This window comes from Danio aesculapii, chromosome 13 (assembly GCF_903798145.1).
Source record: "Danio aesculapii chromosome 13, fDanAes4.1, whole genome shotgun sequence".
NCBI classification, from domain to species: Eukaryota; Metazoa; Chordata; class Actinopteri; order Cypriniformes; family Danionidae; genus Danio; species Danio aesculapii.
The window spans coordinates 14,093,140-14,109,624 of NC_079447.1; the positions used below are offsets into that span (position 1 = coordinate 14,093,140).

The 16,485-nt window shown below is 36.6% G+C and overlaps 1 protein-coding gene across 4 annotated transcripts in view; it reads right to left on the reverse strand.

Moving 5' to 3' along the window:
- fam135a (family with sequence similarity 135 member A) overlaps positions 1–16,485 on the reverse strand; it is a 48,331-nt gene that overhangs the window by 11,483 nt on the left and 20,363 nt on the right. Inside the window, exons 5-15 of one of the 4 annotated variants that reach the window (XM_056470404.1) lie at positions 13,407–13,546; positions 13,239–13,309; positions 12,955–13,128; positions 11,486–11,612; positions 9,124–9,277; positions 7,153–7,230; positions 6,726–6,775; positions 4,412–4,567; positions 3,435–3,508; positions 3,183–3,337; positions 1–1,424 (exon numbers count right to left, since the gene is read on the reverse strand). The exon at positions 1–1,424 is cut by the window's left edge and continues 320 nt beyond it. In XM_056470404.1, the coding sequence (XP_056326379.1) occupies positions 1–1,424; positions 3,183–3,337; positions 3,435–3,508; positions 4,412–4,567; positions 6,726–6,775; positions 7,153–7,230; positions 9,124–9,277; positions 11,486–11,612; positions 12,955–13,128; positions 13,239–13,309; positions 13,407–13,546 (2,603 nt within the window). Of the gene's footprint in view, positions 1,425–3,182; positions 3,338–3,434; positions 3,509–4,411; positions 4,571–6,725; positions 6,776–7,152; positions 7,231–9,123; positions 9,278–11,485; positions 11,613–12,954; positions 13,129–13,238; positions 13,310–13,406; positions 13,547–16,485 lie in introns of all 4 variants that reach the window. The other 3 variants (XM_056470403.1, XM_056470406.1, XM_056470405.1) reach the window with 3 other exon arrangements.

Here is a 16,485-nt window from a genome sequence, read left to right on the forward strand (position 1 = left end):
GGCTGCCGTCTCTAAAGGGCTGATTTCAGATACATCAGTACTCGAGCGAGAGCCAAAGTAGTTTTCTACAAAGCCTTTCTTTACTAAGTCTGTACTGCTGGTGACTGATGTACTGGACTGAGCTGCTGTCTGAGGGTCACTATAAGCTTCCGGACCACCTGGAAGATCTGTCTCAGTAGATCCGGCAAGTCTGTCAGAAGCAGAAGTTTCACAGCGGGACTGCAAAGCGGAGTCCATCCCATCTCCGTGACTAGCTTTTTGTTGAGCCAAGACTCTAGAGTTTGTCAGCAGAAGGCTTTGAGATTCTCCGGAGAAGATGAGACTCTGTTCCTGCACCAGGATGCTGGACTTCCTGCTGGTGGCCTCTGTCTCCACCTCATCATCCGAAGGGAGTGAGTTGATGGAGGTGAGTGAAGACTGGACGCCGCTTACGCCGCTGGTGCTTTCAGGATTGAGGCCTTCCAATGCGGTGGCTCCTCTGGAAGCAGGACTGAGCGGAGGTGGTCTCTGAGGAATCAGCTCTGTAGGTGCTTCGATCCCAGAAGGAGCAAACGGAGATGGAGAAACCGGGGCTAGCTGTGTCGCAGAGCTCGGTTCGCTTTCAATTCCGGAATCCGAGAGTCTGGAGGAGGCTTGAGGAACATTATCGCTCCTCAAAGCAGCTCCACAAGGTCCAACGAAAGTAGCACCGTCTCCAACTCGACTCTTGAACTCAGAGAAATCAGTCTGTGTGATTTCTGGAACATCCCTCTTGGTGGTGCGCTCTGGGTGATGCGGTAAGAGAACGGTGACCTTATCGCCCTGGTAGGGGTCCTTGTCACTGGGTTTGACATCAATATGTCTGAGGCCAGCAGGTGGATGCGTGGGATCTACTCTGGCAGCGGTGGCCTCTGCTCCAGTACCTGCCTGGGGCCTGGCCTGCATTTGCAAACTCGTAGGATTGGAAAAGCCGCCACTCTGGATTGTGACGCTACCATGAATGTCGCAAGATGTGCAGTCTTTAGTATTTTGAGCACAATGCGTGGTCGTAGTTTCATTCTGAAGGAGGGATTTACCTCCATCTTCTAGCTCATCTCTATGATTGCATTGATGGTCGATGTCTTTGGACTTAATGGTCTTTTCACTGTGAGGAACCTTCAAGTTCTTGTAGCCTGTGAGCACCACAGAGTCTTTCGAGCTTTGTCTGATCAGCTTCTTTGAGTTTTCGGTCTTGGTGTTCTTCTTGAGCTTGATGGACTTGGCTTTGGATTTGAGGGAAGGCTCGTTTTGTTCAGGCCAAGCAGTGGCAAAGGAAGCTTGCTGCTTATCTGGGTATGGACCGAGGGCTCCACTGGCAATGCAGTCCTTTGAGTTGGATCTATCTGCTTTGGTGGACACAGAGCCACTCCTGTTGTTTTGGAGTCCAAGCCATGGACCATCACGATCTTTAGGATAGAAAACAAAGTAGACATTTAACTGATTCGTTTATTAAAAGTGACTACAGTACACTAATGGCTAGAGTGTTTTTCTAAAATAATTTGAGATTAAGTACATAAGGGTGAGACAGAATTTAAATTTTATTGCCATTTCAGCTTCTATGGCTATGTCATGGCAAGAAAAAAAAACAGATTAAGTTTACCACATTTTACAAATACCACTTTTCTATATTTCTAAAACATATTCTACCAATTAAAAGTCATCAACAGCAATAAATAATACAGAGGGTAAAATACATAAATAATAATAATGATAAAATATAAGATAAAAATCTAAAACAGTCAACAGCCAAAATTTGTACAATTTTAGAGGGATTCACGTTTAAAAAGATTTCATTTAAAGTCTCTCCAAAAAAAAAAAAAAGTTGTCTGATAACATTAAAAATAGGGCATTCCACAAGAATATGTTTAACAGTTTGGTTTCTGTTGCAATATAGATATTTTGGGGGTTCTTGTCCTTTGAGTAAATGTTCATGTGTGAGTCTTGTGTGTCCAATGCGGCATCTTCTGTGCACAATTTCATTATGTCTTGAGTTAAAAAATAAATAGCATTTTCTTCCTATTTCTGGCTGAATTTCAAAAAGTTTATTTTCTGATCACTGATCTCATTCTGTTTGTCATTTGTTTAGAATATAGCCTCTTATTAGTGGCTTTAAATCTGAAGGTGGGATTTTGCACTCCAGTACATAAGAGTGTAAATAATTCAATACACTATGAAGGTCTGAGTAGGCCTGTCACGATATCTATTTTTATATTGCACCAAAATATACTGCAATAAATGTTTTTATTGTCATTTTAAGACCATTTAATGTCACTCATTATATAACGACAGATTGACGATATAATATTATCATAATGCAAATACACACCTTAACGAACAAAGTCCTGCAAAGTTTATCTACAACCACAATAGGTCTTCTGAATTACTAAAATCATCTAATCAGGTAGGTCAGGGAAAAAGGGAGGTTAAGCAAACAAACATATAGTTTGATGTATTTCATTTATTATGTTTTATGTGTTAATTTAAATTTATTAGTTAGCTTGGTGACACTTTAGTTTAATAAACAATTCTCACTACGAACTAGTGGCTTATTATCTGCCTATTATAAAGATATTGGCTGTTTACACATGATCTTATTCTACATCTCTTAACCACCCATTCTAAACCCCTCTAAACCAACTACTACCTTAATAACCATTAATAACCGTAAATTATGAGTTTATTGAGGAAAAAGTCATAGTTTGTTTATAGCAAGAATTGTGCCTTGAAATAAAGTGTGACTGCTTATTTCAATAGGAACAGGAAAAGAAGAGAAAAAAAAACATTAGTTCAAGCTGAAAATATAGATCTTGTATTGTACATAGAGTATATAGCTTGTGCTAATTTTCATTGCTGTCTTGCAGTAAAATCATAATGTTCACAACTTTTTTTATAACAGCTTATCTATTGTTGTAAACTATAACATAAGCAAGGCAATAAATTAGTTTATTGAATGCAACCTTTTGTATAAAGTATTTTACTGGATCATTTATATGATATGATCATTTCTATAAATGAGTCATTGATATGAGGATTCACGGTCACATTTTACAATTAGTTAATGTATTACTAGTGGTTAATTATTGTTAGTTACCGCATTCATAACATGAGCTGATTGTTAAAATGATCCTAATATATTATCAATGGAGTACCACCATTACACAAACCTTCAGTGACAGACTCCAAATATCTGTCCTCAAAGATGATTGGTAGGGAGTTCACATCCCCATCAAGATCAGCACATTCAACAGGAAGAGGCGGTAAGGACAGGAAGTAGGAAGAGCTTTTGATAGCTGTGGTCATTTGTTGGTGACTGTGAGCACTGTTAAAAAAGGAGGTTCATTTGAATTATAATGAGAATTCAAATTTGCCCATTGTGCTAAATGACTGCTTTACAGGAATGAGATTTTAAGACATACTGCAGTTCCTGGTAGGCCAGTGCACTTTGTCGTGGGTGTTCAAGACAAAAGAAAGCTTCAGCAAATCTTTGCACCTAAAATTATAAAAAGTAAGTAAAGTCAGAAATACACACTAAACCAGGGGTCACCAAACTTGTTCCTGGAGGGCCGGTGTCCTGCAGATTTTAACTCCAACCCTAATCAAACACACCTGAACGAGCTAATCAAGGTCTTACTAGGTATACTTGAAACACCCAGCCAGGTTTGTTGAGGCAAGTTGGAGCTAAACCCTGCAGGGACACCGGCCCTCCAGGACCGAGATTGGTGACCCCTGCACTAAACAATCACTTCTAACTACACAAAATCAAGCTTTAGAATGTTTAGTGCTTTTCAAACTGCGATTAACCCCGGGTTATTATCGCACTAAACGTTGCTTTTAATCCTGGGTAAAGACATGTTTCACACCTGTAATTTGTGGTCTTAACCCTTCACTGCAGAACTAAGTTTGTTCAGTATAAAATGGAACAGTGTTTGCTTGTTGCTGCTTGACGCTAGGCAAGAGACCAATCAGAATTGAGCAGTGAGGTTAACATCACAAATGTCACAAAAAACATGGGGTGTAAACCCAGCTTGTGTGAGATAACTTAAAGTAAGGGCCTTAAATTAAGCAATTTCAAAACATTGTCTTTAAAACCTTGTCTGCGGTTGTCCAACAGTGACACGGTAAATATGCAAATAAGAGCGATAACCCAAGTTTAAGAATATACGGTGTAAAACATCTGTTAATGAATACCAAAGATTATTTATTAACCCCAGTTTTAGTATGTGCATTGTGAAACATGATTACAGATCACCCAGGATTGCATATATCCAGGGCTAAGGATGACCCAGGGTTAACAATTTCAAGTGCGAAAAGCCCTTTTTTGTTAGCAAAAAATGTCAGAATGTACTGCAAAAATGTGTAACAAAGCAAGTATAATAAAAATCTGAGCACTCACCCGTAGTGTGTGGTGCTCCTGGGCCAAAAGCACAAAGACACGCTCATTTAGTGACACAACTTCAAGGAAATTCCCCCACAATGCCATGAGCAGAGAACACAGCTGTGCCAAATTCATGTTCACCAGTTCAGCCAACTCATCTGGGCTCTCTGCTTTCTGCTGGAATTTATTAAAAAAGTACAGAACATAAGCCACCAGCCAAAACAATCACATTGGTGATTTTATTTTTCAATAGTGTATCTCACAATGTATTTAATATAGATGGAAATTTTATTAAATGACTTAATAATAGCTAATTTTACAACCATTACTCACTATAAGATTATAAAAAAAGCCAAAAAACAATGACAAACTCTTCACATACATGCTTACATGCACACAAATTAAGCAGTGTGGCATGACAATCTATATGAAAGCAATGTTTATTGTATGTAAATATATCCAAACTATCGATCAGGTGTACTGACAAACACTTGAAGCATACAAACAGAAAGAATCTCTCAGATAGCATACAATTCCAATTTATTTGATAATAAAATTAAATATGTACATGAAAAATTTCAGTTTCTCTGGATTTTCAAGGTATGTTTTTTAGTAAAATGTTTCATTTCTATTCAAATTTAATTTATTCCATTAATCCATTAAAAAAATTAAGGTAAATTGGTACTAATATAAACTAATTTTTGTTATTCTTACCATCTGTCATTTTTTCCCCATAGTTAGGTTTTAAAAAAACATTTCAATCTAATTAAATAAATAAATAATTATAATTATTTATTATTATTATTATTAATAATAGTAATAATAAGAAGAATTATTACAGGGTATATACAGGTATCAGAGCGCGAAATTCAATACCCTCCCTTTAAGACCTTTTATAACACTTGGACATGTCACTGGACATGACATTCGGACATGACTGTGGGAATATATCATCCTTGTGGTAATCGCACAGAATTTTTGTCATGCACCATGGGAGAGAAGCTGATTCTCGTGGTGTCGAAATAAAGGAGTGCAAAAGCAAGAGCCTTTATTCTCCGTGCGTTCACCATGGTTTAATGAATGAACGAATGAATACAAGAAACTCATAGACCACTAAAAATTTTGGAGGTAATGCGGAGACAACATAAAAAAATGCATATTCATATGAATAGAAATGTTTTTAATATAGACTTTTTTCTAATTAAAAAAATATAACAAAAAAAAAAAAAGTATTTCTCATCTCGCGCGCATGGACCTGTTTGGACAACACTGGAATACATCACATCCGGTCAGCCGGTCGAATCAGGTCTAGTCAAAGGAGTTCAAATATTTCAATGTATCCCCAGCTCAAATTGCATTTGAATTTCCCCCATATGGAGATGATGGGAACTCCATTCAGCTCCCAGACTACTGTCCATTGGAAATGAATGACTTCCGGTGTGTCGCTTGTCGTGTGCTCATTAGGTTAACCGCTAAGATTTTAACTAATCCTAAACAAATACATTGTTCATATAATGAATAAAAATGCTAATCCAGCAGGTGGCGACTATAACAGCAGGGATAATAGAATTTTCTTCGTTACTGCAGTAAACAAGGCAGCATGATGTCAAATCTACAGAATTTTATGGATTGCATACACTCTACAGCATATCAATATTCACAGATTAAATCCAGGCAAACTTTAGCATGCAGCTAGACATTGTTTAATCAAAAAAATACTCTAAATGTAATACCTTGCAACATAGCAAAGACTTATTAATACTCTAAGGCCTTAAAATTGATCTAAATTGATTTATCAACTTTTAATACTTTTTAAGACCCCACGGACACCCAGTATCATTATTATTAACAATAATAACAACATTTATTTATGATGCACTATTCTTAAACTCAGAGCATCTAATTTTACTTTCCTTTTAGGCTATATAGAGAAACAAACAACTATTTTACAGAAAAGTGTTTTGTGAACACTTACCATGTCTATTGGCTTAGATTAATTGACGTTATTATGCATTCACAATGGTGTATTCCATTATAGGGTCGGTCAATTGGATATTTACATTATCTATAATTTAATTAGTAATATTAGTATTTAAGATGCAGATCAGACCAAACTATTTCTTACTATTTAGAGAACTGACCCACCATACATGTTGTTTTCACATCCATTAGGGGGATCAAGCATTATTTGGGAGGGTCAATGCCCCCTAAACCCCCCTGTAATTCGCACCCTGTTTGTTTGTTCCTTTTACATGTAAATGATGCAAAATAGACATTTAAAAATAAAAACCAATGCACTACATCTAATTATAGTCTTAAATTAATTCCATACCTTCACTTGTTCACAAAGCTCATGAAGTCGGACCTCCACATCAAGTTCCTCTAAAGAGACAAAAAGGAAAAAACAAAACAAACCACCAACATGAAAATGATGATCCTACACAGCATCAGTATGGAGAGAATAAAAGAGAAGGGTGAGTCTGAAGAGCCTGTAAATAACACGTGAGAGGAAGCTAGAAGGAATAGCACAGGAAGTAGGAATCAGAGGACAGCTTACGTTTAAGCAAAAAAACTGATCCCAAGTCAGCCTGAGATACTACTAAAAGACAGAAGAAGGACTGAACTGAACTAAGAGCTCCCTCACTGAAGGACACTTGCCATTGACCAATGTCCAAGTTAGGGGCAACAGAAGAAAGAAGTGAACACAAATGAAAGGCAAGAGGCGTGTGGAGCTTAGGGTCGGTTTTGGAGGGACATACCTATGTAGACGTGCCTTTGGCCTGGAGGGTAAGGTCTTCTGAGAACTCGTTCATAAAGGACCTGCATGCTGGGCTTGGCTAGTGGTGGGATTGCACATATAGGCACGTTTAAAACTTTCACTCTCCCCTTTTTTTTTTGCTTAAGTTTATTGAATGCTTAAGTTCAGTCAAGCGATGCATTTGGTCAGAAAAAGCAAGGGGTGAGTGGTTTAGTTATTATTAAGTGCGTAGAGGAATATAGTAAAAGTCTGAGAGGGAAACCCATATTAAAGAGGTCAGTAGATAAAAGAAAGAGGAGATAAAAGGACATGCATGCTGAAACATACATATAAATAGAAAGAGGCATATAACTGCAGAGATATGAGGGATAAAGACTTATTAGAGACATTAAGGATCGTGTAAATCATACATCAAGTGTTAATTTATATACTAAATATTTTACTAAATTAGTGCATTAGCACAAATAAGTGTTCAATGAGTGAGTGAGTCAAGAAAGTTATAAGTTCAGTGATTGGATGGGTTCTGACGAGTTTAAAGGGTATGTTAATAAATCATTTCATGCAAATACAACAAAAACATGATTATATATTTCACAAGGCAGTAGAGAAAGGCAATAAGCCTAATAAAAAATTATAAAATTAAAAATAATAAAAAAAATAAAATAAGGTGCCACTTTATATTAAGTGGCCTTAAAAAGTATATACTTACACTGAAATTAATAAATCATTTCAATGTGATTAGTGCAAGTACATGTTTTACATTGTACTTAAACTTGACCAAATACCTGCATGTAATTACATCTGTAATTAATTTCTGTAATTACATCTATAATTACACGTTTGACCATCCCTTACACCTTAACCCATCCTTAAACCTACCCATACCCTACCCATATCCCACCTTAATAGCTTCAGACGTCTTCTGCAATACATTATAAAGACATAAAGTACATTGTATTTATATTTTGATTTAAGTATATAATAGTTAAGGACACTTAATATAAAGTGGGACCAAAAATAATAATTATACGTATATATATTAAAAAAAAAATTGCATAACGATTTTTTTTTGGAAAAAAAAAATTATATATATATAAAAAAAAAAAAATAAATAAATAAATAAATCACAATATTCAAATATTATGGAACGATGATCGAAAGAATACATGGCTGAGGTCCATCTAAAAATCATAAAAAATTTGTGAGGGTACTTCAATGTATATAATGCAAGATTATTGCCTGACAAGTTATACCATATATTCTTCCGAAATGCATACGGAGATGGCCATACACCCAAAGCGCTTCACAATCATGAGGGGGGTCTTTCCACACCACCACCAGTGTGCAGCATCCACTTGGATGATGTGAAGGCAGCCAAAGGACAATGGCGCCAGTGCGCTCACCACACACCAGCTATAGGTGGAGTGGAGAGACAGTGATGGAGCCAATTTAGTGGATGGGGATAATTGGGAAGCCATGATGGGTAAGGGCCAACGGAGGGAATCTGGCCAGGACATCGGGATTTTACCCCTACTGTTTTTACTAGAAGTGCCATGGGATTTTAATGACCACAGAGAGTAAGGACCTCGGTTTAATGTCTCATCAGAAAGACGGCGCTCACTGACAGTATAGTGTCCCCTTCACTATACTGGGGCATTAGGACCCACAGAGACCGCAGATTGAGTGCCCCCTGCTGGTCTCACTAACAGGTACTGGCAGGTGGTCTCCCATCCGGTACTGAGCAGGCTCAGTCTTGGGCAGCAGGGTGATATGTCTTTTAAGAAATATTTCTCCTTATTATCTAAAATTAAGTTAAAATAGCTTTAAATTATTAAAATAAGTTTTTATTTAAAAAAAAAAAATGGAATTAAAATCCAACAAATACAATCAATTTAACAAATCCTATCTGAATAATAAATTTTTTTTTTATTCCAGGTTAAAAAAAGGCTTCTAATCACTCTGATCTACATACCAAGCTCCATGCGCTGGGATGCAGGCAGATTCTTTGTCAGGGAGGTTAAATAACAGAACAGGCTCTGATATGCCCGCAGCAGATTGGCACACATGGTCTGGTGCAGGCTGAAGGCGTGCTGGAGGCACTGATCCGATACCAGGAAGCTTTTGCCCTGAAAATCAGAAGAGAGAGCGCAATGCACCACTGAATATTGTGTCAACAGCAGGAGCGTTAGGAGTTTTTCCATCAAGATTAAAACCAAGTCTTGCCATCTTTCACATCTAGAAAAGTGTTTTCCATCCACTCTATTTTTAGCAGAAGACAGCGCAGCCATTTGTAACATAAGGCAAGACATTGCAGGTGCATTAAATAACAGCTCTCAGCATACTGAAATGTTTTTTAGTATGTTTAAATAAAAATTTCTTTATTAAACATGCTCATTTATTTGCATATATTTGTAGCACACAAATTTGAACACTGGAAGAAGTCAGGATAAAAATTTTTGGTTTCATTTTTCTGACATTAAAGTCAATGGTTTGTATAAAGGGAATTTTAGGAATCTAATTCATCATCCAGAAAATACTGCTAACAACTAATTAATGTAAATAAAACAAAAATGTAGATAATATACAATCAAATGTTGTATATATTAGGGTAAATTATCTATGAATTTATTCCCCATGCAAAAAAGTCAAAATATAGATATGAATAAAACAGTGAAGAAAGATTGATGTAAGACCTGCTGAAGCTCAGTGCAGGTGGAAAAAATATATATTTTGAGAGAAAGTAAGCATACAAATTGAAATATACAGGCACAAATTGATAGATTTTTGACACTTTCTTCACATTAGACTGAAAAAACATTTCACGAAAAGCCAAAAAAAGAACTAAAACTCAAAATTAACAGACACATGAAAAACATGAAGTACCTCGCCTTAAATGAGCAAGGCTTCTGATGTCATCCTCTTCTGTTCCTTTTTACATTTACAAAACAGCTCATTATGCTGCTTAATACTAAAAATAGTTGACGTTTACTGCACTTTGGTTTTCTTCATGTTATCTACTTACAGTAGTGCATGAATCAGAAGTCTTGCACAGTAGTTAATGCATTTACTTACATAAACAATGAACAATACATTTATTAGAGTATTTATTATTCTTTGAAAATGTTAATGAGGATACAGTTGTTCATTGTTAGTTCAAGTTAACTCATTAACTATGTTAACAGGAACAGTATTGGATTTTAATTTGCATTATTAAATGTTGAACTATGATTAATAAATGCTGCACAAGCATTGTTCATTGTTTGGTCATGCTAGTAAACACATTAGGTTAACCATATTGTGAAATGTTACCAAAATGACTTATTTCCACATTTTATATATGAAACCCCAGGTCTTATGAATTTTCACAATAATATCTGCAGTCTGTAGAGTAGCTGTCCTTCAAATGTAAACAGACTGTAAAGTTGTTAACCAAGAAAGTGCATTATAAATCATTTAAAAATTAGGTATTGCCTTCCAAAAGAAATTTGATTTAAATTGGAAGTAGTAAAAAAAAAAAAGAATTCAATACAATAACTTGTTAAGGCAATTCAGAGCCGTCTGTTTAATTTTTTTTTTGACTGCTTACAATTTACATCAACACAATCAAAGTATTACATTTGCATAATGGCAACCTGCTAGCAACCTATGAGCACTCTAAAATGGCCGTTTCATTTCTGACACAAAATATATACGCAAAGACCAAATCAAAGCAGATTTAGTAAGCTGACCAATCAGAGCAGGGTTTGCTTATTAAAGGGAGGGGTTTACAGATCCTAAGCCTCGAATTGATTAAAACGAACTATATAGAAAACATCATTGCATATTAAATGCATATTTTGAGAAAATTGCTTTTTGAGAAAAGATGCTTTTAAACCTGTTGTAGGCAACTCCAACACAATATTAGGACATAACATAATCTGACTTGCTTTTTAATGAAGATAGAAATGTTTAGTGAACTCTAGAGCTCACTACGCTCCACAAAACACCTACACGATGACTAAATGTGACTGAGGTCTCAAAAGAATTGTTGTAATGTAAAAGTCAAATCATCTCATTTACAATAACCGCTCAAGACTTTCACTTATATGACGTTTATTTATGGACAGCCTCACTTCTAGTTAAAGGAAAACTACTTCCTCTGTACTCTTCTTTGCAAATGCAATGTCAGCAAAGTGTTACTGAATAAATAAATTCGAATGAAAGACGTTGTACTTATGCGACAAAAAAGCCCTGAAATCAATACAGTGAAGTGTCAAAACATTGAAAACCTCTTTTATATTAGATGTTGATGTACATGTGTGTGTTTGTGTGTGTGCGTGCGTGTGTATTCTTACATCCGGGGACAGCTGCTTGACGTAGGTGCTGCCGAACACCACAGTCTCCAGCGGTGGGATGATGGAGTCTTTGCTCTGTGCCGGAGCATTACGATTCAACCAGGTGCTTTTAACTGGCCGGGGGAAACTGAGGGGAAGTCAAATACAGCACACACATTTATAGAACTCTCAAAATAAGAGCAATGTTACACTTATGACGTACACCTTTTAAAATGAGTGTTTCTCACTGAAATGGTGTTGTTTACTAAGCAAATAACGGTTCTGACCAGGTTTTCTGGAGTTTTTAAGAAGGTAAATTTTAGATTTTAAGACCAAGTAAAGAACTAAATCTTTTAAAATTAAAACTAAAACAGAAAGGTCAACTTAATTCAATTCATCCTTCACTGACAGATATTTGTTCTCGTTTTAAGCAGTGAATTGGTTTTTGTCAGCTGCACAGCCATGATGCGAATATCCCATTTCACCACATCCCAAAGGTGCTCTATTGGATTGAGATCTGGTGACTGTGGAAGCCATTTGAGTACAGTAAACTCATTGTCTTGTTAAAGAAACCAGTCTGAGATGATTCGTGCTATATGACATGGCGCATTATTCTGCTGGAAGTAGCCATCAGAAGATGGGTACACTGTGGTCATCAAGGGATGGACATGGTCAGCAACAATACTCAGGTAGGACGTGGTGTTGACACGATTGGTGCTAATGGGCCCAAAGTGTGCCAAGAAAATATTCCCCACACAATTGCACCACCACCCCCAGCCTGAACCATTGATACAATGCATGATAGATGCATGCTTTCATGTTGTTGATGCCAAATTCTGACCCTACCATCTGAATGTTGGCCTGATACCCACTTTATACTGTATCTCAACCAAGCAGTGAAGATCGCTGTTTTTTTAAAAAGAAATCAGATCTTAAACATGGCAATTTTGTATGGGATGACATTTGACCGGAAGCCCTGGGGTTTGAACCCCAGGTTTGAACTGCATCAGATTGTCCATGTCTACATGCCTAAATGCACTGAGTTGCTGCCATGTGATTGGCTGATAAGAAATTTGCGTTAATGAGCAGTTGGACAGGTGTACCTAATAAAGTGGCCGGTAAGTGTATATCTTGATACCGTTTCTACACAACATAATTAAAAATACAATTTATAAGATTAAAATGTTATTATTATTAATATTTTATAAAATAAAAAAGCAGTTTATATAGCTTCAATAATTTTAGACAAATTTTTATAATTGGGTTTAAAAACAAACATGTAACAGATATGAATAAAGATTTTTCATGTAAATTTCACAAAAATGTCATTCTTTTCATTCAACTGCCATTTCCTTGTAATTATATGTCACATTCCCTGGCTATTTTTGTTGTTTTGAAGCCATTTTCCTCTCCAGTGTACTGCCATCACTTATGACACATTCAAAATGACTAGTACAATCTGTAGGTCCAGTTCTCACTGCACCGCTGACCTGATTAGAGGCTGATGCAGAGCCACCAGTGAAGCATGGATTGTGGCAGAGATGACAGACAGGTGGAAGTAGTCAAACATGACGTTGACGTGGTGGTGGATGCCTCTGTGGAGGCTAAAGTGCAAACGCAGCGTACGACTGCTGATGCTCTGCAGAGAACTGGGCTCCTCAATCCTGAATACAAATTAAAACAAACGTTCTTATATCTGAAACAACTCAAACACAAAACCCAAAATATGAACAAAAGTAATGTTAATATAGCATTCAGCTATTTTTCTACATACGAGTAGTCTCCATCAGTGAAGAACAGGTCCAAGCATAGCTGAAAGTCAATTTCATTTAAAGACTCTTCCACCTGCAGAGAAACAAATACCATAATCATCATGATGCGTGACACAGAGACAGATTTTTTTTTACTGAACCTGTCTTGTTGAGTAATAGGTTTCGCTCACCTTCTTAGCATCGAGCAGCATCATGACTTTGAATACACAGACGTCGTTGACCACAATCTCCTCATTTTTGTAAAGGATCTGAAAGGTTTTGCTGCAGACCACATCATCTTGAACTGATGCTGGAAAAGCCAGATCCGAACCTGTGACAAGAGGCACATTAGTAGGGCTTTACAAAGCATATTGAGATGTGTTACTGTTCATATGAATCTTTTACAGGTGTGACCGCTTGATTTAACTTAAGGCCCGTTTCCACTGAGTGGTACGGTACGGTTCGGTTTGGTACGCTTTTATAGCCGTTTTCACTGTCAAAAAGCTTACCGAACCGAACCGTACCACTTTTTCGGCACCCTTTCGAAAGGGTACCAAACACGAGAAAGGGTACCAAAAGGCGGAGCCACACGCGCAGCTGAACTCTATTGGTTCACAGAGAGGCGTCATTCGCTTACGCAACAAGCCAGAATGAAAACAAAAAACCCGCCATGTTTGAAATACACAGCCGACGAGCCGAGACATTACAGCGGAATGATTTATACATATAATAACGAGCCATGCTCAACCCGGGCTCAAACAAACCTTGTCGTCGTCTTGATAAACAGCCACAAAGCCAAGAAGAAAAGCAGATTTACCCTGTGCCCCGTAGTTTTTTTACGAGCCAGTCTGAGGCGGGAGCGGTTTCGCTTTCTTGCTAGCGCTCCGCGCGTCTAAAATTATATCTGAAATAACAAACTTCTTGAGCTGATGATAATAACCTGCGGTTGATTATTGACGTGCTTTTGAACCCTGTCAGACACTGACAAACGCGAGAGTGAAGCGCGAAAAAACAAATGAGAAGCCGGAAAGAAAGGAGCACATTATTTCAGCAAACATGAACAAAATGCCATGTATAACTAACTTATTATCTTCACATTTTGGACTAATATGAACTCAGAATGACGGAATTATTCTCTAACAGAGGCTACATGTGCTGCTGAGGATTACAGACACAGATGAGAGGTTTTCACTGACTAGGCTATAATTTGTATTGTTTTGAACCTAAATACTGACGAAATGTCTGCTGTGTGTAGTTCTTCTGTAGTTGGTAACATATCGGAGACTGTAAGGGGCTGTATGTGTCTATATATGTTCATTTATTTAGTTATTTAATATAATTATAGACGTTACAGTAGGCTGTTTCGCACTGTCATTGATCTGCAGTTATAATCAACTCATGTTAATTAAAAAGTTAGTAATAAACATTTCTACACAAGTATTTATGTGTGTAAAGCAAAAGGGTACCCTTGTTAGTGGAAACGCAAGCCTGATAGGTGACCCGTACCAAACCGAACCATACCGTACCAGTCAGTGGAAACGAGCCATTAACAGCTTAATTTAACAGTGCTTAATTTGTAAATTGCGAGGTCCCGGAACAGATCGGAGGTGTGTGTGTGGAGGGGGATCTGTAAAATGAGGTGCCGGATCCACAATTTAAGCCCTTTGTAACAGTACATGTATTCGTCCCGAACCATCATGGTACAGGCATCAAACTCTGTTTCTGTAATATGACAATGAATACAGTCAGTCCAGATGTCGCTGGAAATAGGCAGAAAAAGACCACAGTAGTGCAAAAACTGAGGTGCAACTCCCACAAAATGCTACTTTGGGTGTGAAAATGTTAGATGCGGCACTCATGATTGGTTTCTAAAAAGTGCACCTCCTCCACTATGTTGCCGTCAAACGAAACATTTGTCATGCCAACTTGCTACTGGAAACAGAAGCTTCAAACATTTGCCCCGCCTTTTGAGTTCTTCTGATTGGTCCACTGCTTTGAAACTGACATTGATGAGTGGCACTGCAAGTAAAAGTTGAAATTATTTTAAGTAGGATCGAATGATACTGGAAAAAATATATGCGAAATGCAATATTGCTGTTGCGTATTGTGATATTTCTTACAATGTAACATTTCCCTAGAATTTTTTTTATTTTTATTAGCTGTTTTTCCATAATTTACATATTTAATGAAATAAAAATAAACCAGTTAAAGATATTTTTTTAGATCTAATTTATTCTAGTTCAGACAATGTCAAGGTGCAAACATTTAGGCTACGTCTACACTAATCCGGATAAATATCGAAGCGTCTTAAGTCTAAAATGCTCATGCCAAAACACACAGCATTCAAAACATCTGCTTTACAATGTTGTCAACCAGGTTAGCTGAATTGGTCACATGACCGCATTACATGATTAAAAATGCGTCATTGTTTTTGAAAGGCTTCGTTTTCACAGTCGACACTGCAACACGAAAACATAAATGCATTTACTTTGGACAGCGTTTTTAAAAGATGCGGTTTCGTTTCCTAAAAACGATGTCTCACGTGGACAGAAGGCTGAAGCTATGGAGCTAATAATATGCCAAAACAATCTGAATTTGAATCGTGTTTATTTGAATTACTGACAATTGTAATTTAATAAACCTGAATTTTTACATGCCGTAAATTTTTTTTTTGAATTAGAATTTTTTTAAATTTGAATTTCAGAACTTGAATATTGAACACCTGAAGTCTAAGACAACTGAATTTTTCAAGGCTGAATTTTTTATAGACATATTTTTAAATTTGAAACTGAATTCATAGACTGGAGATATCCAGTCTGTAATACAGTTTTAGATTTTCAAGATGAAGAAATTCGGAACATGAAATTCAATATTCTAATATTCAAAATCAAAAATTCAGATTCAGCAGAAAGTAGGTCAGGGGTCATCAACAGGGAACAGTAGACGTCTACTAAAAATTCAGTTGTCTTAAATTTCAGATGTTCAATATTCAAGTTATGAAATTCAAATTCAAATTACGAAATTCTAAAAAAAAATTTCAGATTCAGATTTATTAAAATACAATTGTCAATAATGCAAATTAACACAAATCAAATTTAAATAGTTTTGGCATATTATTAGCTCCATAGAAGCAGAGAGAAAAATATGCATTTTTAAACAAAAATATAAGATGACCTTAAAGTCTTTAAAACAATATGAAAGAGTGAAAACCTCCATCGATATTCTGACTCTGATTGGCTGTTGTCTTTAAAAACAGTTTTTACAACTTTG